This window comes from Dicentrarchus labrax, unplaced genomic scaffold (genome assembly GCF_905237075.1).
Source record: "Dicentrarchus labrax unplaced genomic scaffold, dlabrax2021, whole genome shotgun sequence".
NCBI lineage: Eukaryota > Metazoa > Chordata > Actinopteri > Moronidae > Dicentrarchus > Dicentrarchus labrax.
Window position 1 is genome coordinate 32,274,361 of NW_026136721.1, and position 8,863 is coordinate 32,283,223.

At 40.4% G+C, this 8,863-nt stretch overlaps 1 protein-coding gene across 3 annotated transcripts; it reads right to left on the reverse strand.

Moving 5' to 3' along the window:
* Nucleotides 1-1,412: 1,412 nt before the first annotated feature.
* LOC127354559 (dnaJ homolog subfamily A member 3, mitochondrial) lies at nt 1,413-7,397 on the reverse strand. Of its 3 annotated transcripts, none has more exons than XM_051384530.1 (12): nt 7,174-7,397; nt 5,991-6,127; nt 5,774-5,857; nt 5,419-5,628; nt 5,116-5,268; nt 4,833-4,980; nt 4,310-4,374; nt 3,590-3,718; nt 3,074-3,189; nt 2,839-2,933; nt 2,555-2,701; nt 1,413-2,101 (listed from the first exon to the last, which is right to left on the reverse strand). In XM_051384530.1, the coding sequence occupies exons 1-11, from the start codon at nt 7,367-7,369 to the stop codon at nt 2,565-2,567; spliced, it is 1,470 nt and encodes a 489-aa protein (XP_051240490.1). In that variant the 5' UTR covers nt 7,370-7,397; the 3' UTR covers nt 1,413-2,101; nt 2,555-2,564. The 3 variants fall into 3 exon arrangements, with proteins under 3 accessions (XP_051240490.1, XP_051240489.1, XP_051240491.1); XM_051384529.1 differs by having other exon boundaries at nt 2,833-2,933; XM_051384531.1 differs by lacking the exon at nt 2,555-2,701.
* Between the last annotated feature and the right edge of the window lie 1,466 nt (nt 7,398-8,863).

Here is an 8,863-nt window from a genome sequence, read left to right on the forward strand (position 1 = left end):
TACTGAAATAGCATATCACATGACATGGTTAAGCTGCGTTTGAGTCGAGAAATGTAATAAATGCTGTTGCAAGAACAATACTTTCCATTCATAACTTAAGATGTTTGATTTGAAAGAGAACTTGTCAGTGAGTGGAACCGCTGTAGAAGCCTCCTGAGGATGTCTTTCAGGACTGTTCGCACCTAGTCATTTTGAAGGAGCAACGGCCAATGGGGAATCTCCCCCATCTGGCACCGCTTTGCTGTGGTCCAGCCCAAAATCTTTTCTGAAATAACCATACTTTGATGACCATAAATCATGATTAGTAAATGCTATTCTGGTGTAAATGTTATTACCCCGTAAGGCTGTCACTACAGAAACTGGTTTTGCAGAGAGTAAAATGTCTTATTATTGAAGTCTTATTGGCTACTCACCAAAGGCCTGCCAATAGTTATTTCTGGTTTTGCACATACATGTTTATCGAAGCAAGAAACATAACCTTCTTCATATACATTCGCCCTATTCATCAACTGCATTTGTGTACAGATATCTTGGGAGGATTAGGGAAACATTGAGTAAAGCCTTACATCCCAAATTGTTCTGGTAATGTGCATGAAAAACATGTTTTTGTCTCTTAAAAACATCACCTTTCTTTAAAACGTTCTATAAACAATCTGCAATCACTGTCAGAAACATTTTCAACGAAGGGTGAAACACTTTTCAAAAATACATATAATAATAATATAATATTTTTTGGTTTTTAGCTGCAACCAGAAAACTCCATATTCTTACAGATTATTGAACACAAATTTCTTCTCCCTGCTTCCATCATAATAAATGTAGAATTAGGTATTATTTCTTCCTCGGTAGTAAAGGCCAGGTAGTGCTGCTGCGGAAAGAATCCAGCTAAACTGTCCAGATACATGCTTATCACAGGGAGGATGTGCAACATGCATGTGCCTCTAAAACAGATACATTTCTTCTAGTGCCATAGAAACACGGATCCCTTTTTAGCATTTAAAAACCACATGTTAAGGAGAACAGACATTTTACTGTGGGGATGTATGTAAAATACAGAAACCGGCCTGTTCTACGTGTAACGGTGACTTCATATTAAGTCATTACTTGCCCTGGGAGGCACCACAAGTCCTGTTACTGAAGGCTGACCACTTTGAGCGTGAGCAGTTGGAAAACCCCTGTCTGAAGAGCACCTCACTAAAGCTTCTGTTCAGACGCTGCACACAGTGAGGAAGTGGGTGGCTGAACACACCAAATGGTCAGTGTGTTGAAGTTGTACAGTCTCCGAGTAATACTGTACAAGGCCAAATGATGAAATTACTGACTTACCTCACCATCTGCTGTTGACTTTTAGTATTACAATATAAATGTTAAAAGTTGGTGTTAAAACATGTATGAAATGAATGAATGAAAGGTTAAAGATTTTGCATTTTATTAATGGTGCATTTGCAGTTTTGTTACCACACAGGTACAACAAATCATACGGAGTAGCAACAGCTAAGCCTGACAGTTACAAATTCCCATTCTTGACGCTTTACACAGAACCGGATATTTTGTGTATTTTGGAAGTTTTAACATCCAGTGACTCTTCATCTGTTTTTCCTTTTTAAAACCCATACAACTATGTTACTTACCCAATTAGCATCCTATGTGATGTGTGTTTTATTCCTTTAACTGAGTTGTTTGGTGACTGCACACTAAAATGAAGTGCATAGCAAAGTCCTATTCACTTGGTTTTATTAAATAGTATGTAGAGCACATTGTGACTCAGAGAGCAGCGCAGCTCCAAACGCAGTACGTAGGGGGGAGTTATACCACAATAGTCTTCTGTAGTCACCATCTTGTTCATCTTCCAGCAGTTCTTGAGTTTCTCAGCTCAGCACCTGTCTGTGGTGACGGGCCAGTGGGTGTGTGGGTGGACCTCGCTTCAACCTGGCCTGTTTGCCAACTGCAGCTTCAACAATGTGTGACTGTGTCAACACAAATACCACACTGCCTCTCTCTTCCTCCTCCTTGCTCAATCCCCAAAGCAAGAGGAGACAGCATGGAGGCCCAGTCAGTGGATTTATTTTCTTCCTTTTGCATGTTTACTGGGATTTTCCACCTGGAGAGGGAAGAAAGCAAGTTCAAAGTTTGACATATACCTGGAGCTGTTTCTCATGGCAAGATGGGTCTTATCTTAAATACTGTTACAAAGCCTTTCCCTCAATATCAGGAATATCATTTTGGTGGAGGATTTTTAATCTAAAAATATCTGAACCTGGCTAAAAAAACTCAAATTACAGAATATAAATGCCTTCTCAGCGTAATTCCCTGAAACAGTGTCAAGGTCATGATCTTGGCATCTTCAGTGGTAGCTACAGAGTCCTATGATGGCAATATCTGTTGCTTTTAAATATGCTTTATAAATAAATTGGCCTGACTTGAGATGCAACAGCAGAGAGGGTACTGACCATTTGCCATTTGTATAGTATTGCTGAATGCAATGTTTATGCTTTCAGCATTTGAGGGTGCCGAGGAAAAAGTCAAAAGTTCTGTGACAGTTTGAAGCTCCCACCTGCAGCCTGTCAGCTGAACAATTTCTTTAATTCAGAGAAGAAGCCTCCTCCTTCCTGCTGCTGCTGCTGCTGCTGCTGCTGCTTGTCCTGTCCCTCCTCTGAGCTGGTCGACTTCGCACCAGAACCTGAAGTGCTGCTGCCCCCTCCTGGACACAAACACACACTGCATCAGCTCAACTACTGACACCTTTGCTGTGCACAGGGACTGACTGACTATCTGTGTCTACGCATACTAGTGTGGAAAGCCTTTTTGACTGAATGGTGGAGCTGAACTAACCCTGACCTGCAGAACGATTGACGCCGTTGACAGTCCCCTGAACTTCCGTCTCCTCTTCGGCATAAGACAGCAGCAGAGAGCGCTGTCTACGAGACAACTTCCTGCAGGAACAAGAGATATAGAAATATAATGAATGAATAATGAAATTGCCAAAATATGTAGACTTGTCATATTAATCAAACACTAGGCTTACTGACTGGTCTGACATTTTACATTTATAGCATATCTATGCGAGTCTTACTTTGGCACTCTGATTTTGATGTGAACGTAGTGATCTCCATAGCTGTAGCTGTTCATCCTCCGAATGCCTTTCCCCTGCAGCCGGATCAACTGATCAGCCTGGCAGCCAGCAGGAATCTGAAAGCACAGATGACTTTGAGACAGAGAACAGACAACAGAAAATTGCTCTACTGAATCTCTGTGTAAGGAAATTTGTTTGGAGACTAAGTAGTGCTTGGTAGATGCATCCAGAAACCATACATTTACGCATCAGCACTGCAAACTAAACTGCACAGTGCCGAGTTAAACACAGTGCATGATTAAATTCACTTCACTAAACCTCAGAAAGTACGTTCATTCAGGTACAATGAATGAAAGGAAACTGGTCCTAATTTAGCAGTTGAATGAACATCACATTATTACCATATTGTTACAGAAAAAGACCCACAGCCTCTAAATGAGCATAATAATCCTGAGGGTAGAATATGGGAGTGATGCTGTATATTCTCCATATGGTGCAGCCCTCCTTCTTTCTTACCAATATACTGATGGTTTCATGGAGGCCCTGTGCTGTGGCTGTGCCTCCCAGGACGGCCTGAGCTATAGAGATAAACACATCAGAGTGGATGTTTACTCCATCGCGTCTGAACACTGGGCTTCCATGGACCTGTACAAAGACATTTCAGATGTAACACATGAACCTCCAATAGACCAAATCATTGTGACATCGCGCTAACAACAGTCACTCCTGGGTAGACAACTGGCAGTTGATTAGAATAGTGCATAGATGCAAAATCTGCAATTTTCAGCCACTGAAAGTCACTGTTACGATATATAGTTAAATGCACTGGTCCTACATTTCTGCTGTGATTATTTTATGTACTGTATTGCTTTGCTAGTGTCTTTGATAAATCAAAAGACATCCAACTGCCGGTGGGACGCCCAGCCAAACTATGATACTCTGCCAGTTGTGTCCTCGCTTGGTGTATTTCGTGTACCCAGTTACAACGGCTGTCTGGCTTGTATGCTGCAAAATAACAATACCAATAGTTTGTGAAAGTGTTGTTATAAATGAGATATGAAAGCATAAAACATGCATTTTAGATAAATTGATGTGTTTGAAAAAAAAAATAGTCAACGTGTTGCATCCATATATTGTATGTTGGCTACGCAGGGGTATCCTACCCAGAAGTGATTGGATCTATGCGACTCAAGTACATTGCTAGAATTCAATGACTTCTTAAATTCAAAAACTCACCCTGAATGTAATGAGGATTTCTCTGTTCCCTACTGCCATGCGCACTGTCTGACCATTGTCCACTCCTGTAAGAAAACGTCACAAGAAAAATATTATATTTGCCTACATGCATAAACATAAACACATATATAGAGGCTATCTCTGCAGTGTTCTTTTTGAAACGGATAGTTCATCAATAAAAAGGCCAGGGACCCCCACTGACACTGACTCTTAAACCCTCCTTGTGCATTAGAGTAATGCACTGCTGTTGGTTTTTCTATTTTATTCATTGTTATTTAAGTATCTACTTAGTAGTATCCGGCCATTTTGTACATATTCTCTCACTCTTTATATTTGCATATAGAGGCTCCTTTTTATTGCCTCTATTTTCTATCTTTATTTATATTTTCCTAAACTTCATAGTGAGTCTTATGCACTGATGTACCAAGGCAGATTACTTGTATGTGAAAACTTAGTTGGCAATAAACCTGATTGTGAGATCTGTGAATTTGTGAACTTTTATCAGTCACTTGTGAGAACCTACCAGAAGGTACCGGTACAGTGACCGTCTGCCTCTTCTTGATCTGGCCTGACCCTCGGCACAGTGCGCAGGGTGTAGTGATGATTGTTCCCTTCCCACTGCAGCGTCGACAGGTGGAGCGCATCATGAAAGGACCTGTGTTGATCGACTCCTGCGGGGGGGGCACAGACATTAATATGACTGACTAACAAGCACAGTGGTACAGTGCGGTGAAATCCTGAGAGGAAATCCGACTGAGGTCCAGGAGTTAAAGGACCCTGCTGCCACCTGTTGGTCTGATTCTCACCATGCCAGTGCCGTTGCAGTACTGACAGTGAGACACCTTGGTGCCCGGCTCACTGCCTTTTCCATCACACCTCGGGCAGATGTCATCCAAGTTCACACTCAGCTCTTTTTTCACACCCTTTGCTGCCTCTGAAAACGTGAGTTCCATCACAAACTGTGGAAAAGACGGAAGACATTGATATACTTCATCACAAGTACACATTCACACTTCCACAACCTGTTACATTTATTGCTTGTAACTTCATACATTGTACAGTGTAATGATTTGACGCATAATAGTGTAATATATAGATGCTACAGTAACCTCAGGTCTTTGATCAAACATGTTGTTGATGTTTCCAAAGCCCATTCCTCCAGTAAACTCTCCAAAGATCTTCCTGAAGAGCTCCTCAGGGTCTATATTCGTCCCCCCAGCCCTGTAGTAATGCTGCTGGCCTTGTCCAGCACGATTTGTGTTGAAGCCTGCCTCTCCATATGTGTCATATTGCTTCCTCTTCACCTCATCACTCAGCACCTTCACACAGAAACAACAGAGCAGGGACATTTTAGGTTTACTATCCAGGTTTGAGTAATATAATTTGATAATGCCGCACATTTATATAACTGGAAAGTGAATTAAATGGATTATCTTTGACAATTTTATGTAATTGTTTTTGCACCTCATAGGCTTCAGCCAGCTTGGCAAACTTTTCTTTGGCCCCTGGGTCATCAGGGTTGGTGTCTGGGTGGTACTTCTTTGCCAGCTTGAGAGAGACAAAGAATGGTAAGAAAGATGAGGGCGGAGAATGAGAAAGCATCAAAATGTAAACCTCTTCCTAAAAGCTATCCAAACGGATATTTTCACAATAGTGTGACACATCAAAGTGTGTCTCTCACCTGGTAGTAAGCCTTCTTTATGTCCTTCTGTGAGGCACTGCGGGAGACACCCAAGACTCCATAGAAGTCCTGCTTGTTTGCCAACCTGCTGCTGGTGTGCAAAGAGCGGCAGGCAATGCCATGGTGACATCTAGTGGCTGCAGAGAAAAGGATGGGAGAGGGGCATTTTTTAAATCTACTGTACTACTGCACACTCAGATGCTGGAAAAGAAGCAATCTAGATAGATAGATAGATAGACTTTATTAATCCCTGAAGAGAAATTGGGTCGTCATAGCAGCCAGGTACATTTAAATACAATAAAATTACAATAGAAGAAAAAACTGAGGTAGAAAAGATAAAAAAGGTAAATAGGGAGATAAGGTGCAAAGAAGTTGTAGTTGCAAGATGGTGATGATATGATGGTAATGTTATTGTTGATAACACTATACAAGATGTACATACAATAAATAATATATTATAATATAAATATGTAAATAGAAATGTGAAAAAATGTAAGAATATTGTATAAATAAGAAATATAATATCAACATCTCGCTGTTCATCATAGCAGTAAATCATCAATAAAATAAAAAAATATTCCACTCATCTATTTATGGATTGTCCATAACTTGTCAGCAAGAAGCATAAAGTTATATATAATACAATATAATACTCACAAAGAATACTACTGCATTAAACAAGTGTGCCGTGGTGTTTATACCCAGTAAAGCACACTAAACAAAACATAACCTTTCCCTGTTCACAAGCAGAGTCTCACAACCCTCTGTTAAGTGGCAGGACTTTAACACTGAAGTTAGTTAAGGACAATTTTGCATACATGCTTGTCAAATGGTGAACTACATTAAAACTTTAACTCTGTGGTGAATATAATCTCCTGTTTATTGTCCTGGCAGCAATGACATGAACATGATGCTGACATAAAGGCGGTGTGACAACAAGGTCAATGCTACTGATGTAATACTTCAAAACTGTATCAGCATCATACCAAGGACCGAGGCTAACCAGCCTTGGAGGACTATTGTAGCCTTTAGTTGGTTGCAAACTCTTAACACTGCTCATCACAAAGCCTGGACCACGGGGCTCCTGCATTCAAACTAAACTGCTGGCGTTATGAACAGAGCCAGACGGCTGCTGATATAAGAAGTAGGGATGTTATGCTAAGAGTGAAGCTAGCTGTCTCACCTGTCAATGTCACGGCCTTTCGGTGTGTCCAGGAGCTCAGGCTAACCGCTGTCCCTCCCCGGTGCGTCTGCGGTATCGCCGCCGAACTAACTCCTGCATGTCCTGCGGAGACATTCAGAAAACGACCGCTACGGTGTCCAGACGAAACTGATGCCGATAACCAGCGTGTAGTGAGCCGAGCAGCAGAGGACGCCATTTTCGCGTCACTACCGGTGTCGGCGGCGGTCTGCGCATGTGCGACTACTTGCTGCATGCAGTAGAAATATGCCCCAGTTATTAAGTTATAACTTCCAATAACAGCATAATAAAATTAAAATACTTTACAGAGAACAACAAGGTAGCCTACTGGATATTTTTCTTTTGATTTAGAGAATTTCTTTTTTTTTCTTCTCATAATTTCATAAAATGTAAGTACAGAAATAACCTGCAGCAGTTGTGAGTCAGTTTGACTTTGTGATTGACTTTGATTCTCATCATCTTAATAAAATCTGAATCAGCGTCAGGATCACTTTCATTAGCCAGCTATGTGCACACATACAAGGAATTTGACTCCTGTTTTATGTTGCTCTCAATGTACAGACAAGCCTAAATAACAAGGTCAACTAAATAGACATAAACTACTATGTACAGTTATATATATACAAACCAAAAAACTAAAATTTCAAGACAGTAGACAATAGTTAAATGATGCAGAGTGCAACAGATGCTGAAAGGTTTCTTTATGGATATGACAGTATATACTGTGTATACAGTGTATACTGGAGTTAACTGTTTGTCAGAGTGATGGCCTGTTGCTAAAAACTGAATGAAAATGAAATATGTTTGGTGAATGGATTTCATTGCAATCTAATTAATCATCAGTAAATCATCATAAATCAGACTAAAATACTGTTGTGCTGCTGCCATAACTTACTCATGCACCACACAGACAGTAGATGGCGTCACAGATCTTTGAATGGCATTTCATTGCACTAGTGTACTGGATCATGCTCTGAAACTGACTTGTATTTGTTAAGTGTTTATAGATAATGTTAGGATAATAACAACTAAAATAATAATATATTCCAGGAATCCGTCATTCCCCTACTACAGCAGAAGTCAGATTCAAATCTAACAATCTGAAAACTGAAGGGACATTGACTTTTGTGTCCCAGGGTGAGGGTTTAAAGGTCACTGAAAGGGTGGTTGGGCAAGAACATTGTTCCTCTGCATCGGTCAGGTGTCATGACCGAGTCACACATGGCTTTTTACAGCTTAGTGATCGAACATTTCTTTATAAAATGACAGAATGTCAGAACTTTTTCTATCCACAAAAAAGTTATTTCCTTGGTCATATTGGATTTCAGTTCATGCTCAAGTATAGAGGGAGACCCAACAAACCTGTATTTATAGGCTTTACTGAACGGACAAGAGCTTCACATGCTAAAATCAAATAAGTATTTTTTTTTTAAATCACAAAAAAATTTAAGAAATGCAACACACTGCCAGCTAAAAGACATATGAGTGGTCCCAGTGAACTCTGCAGAGGGCCAAATGTGTCTAAGAGTGTCAGGGTAATGAGGTTTGATTTCTAAAAGCTATATATAATACAAGCCCCATAAAAAATGATCTAATAAGCCAATAAACGCTGTCCGTTGACGTGACAGGAGGACGGAATGAGAAACAAAGAAAGATCAAGATTTTTGTGTCT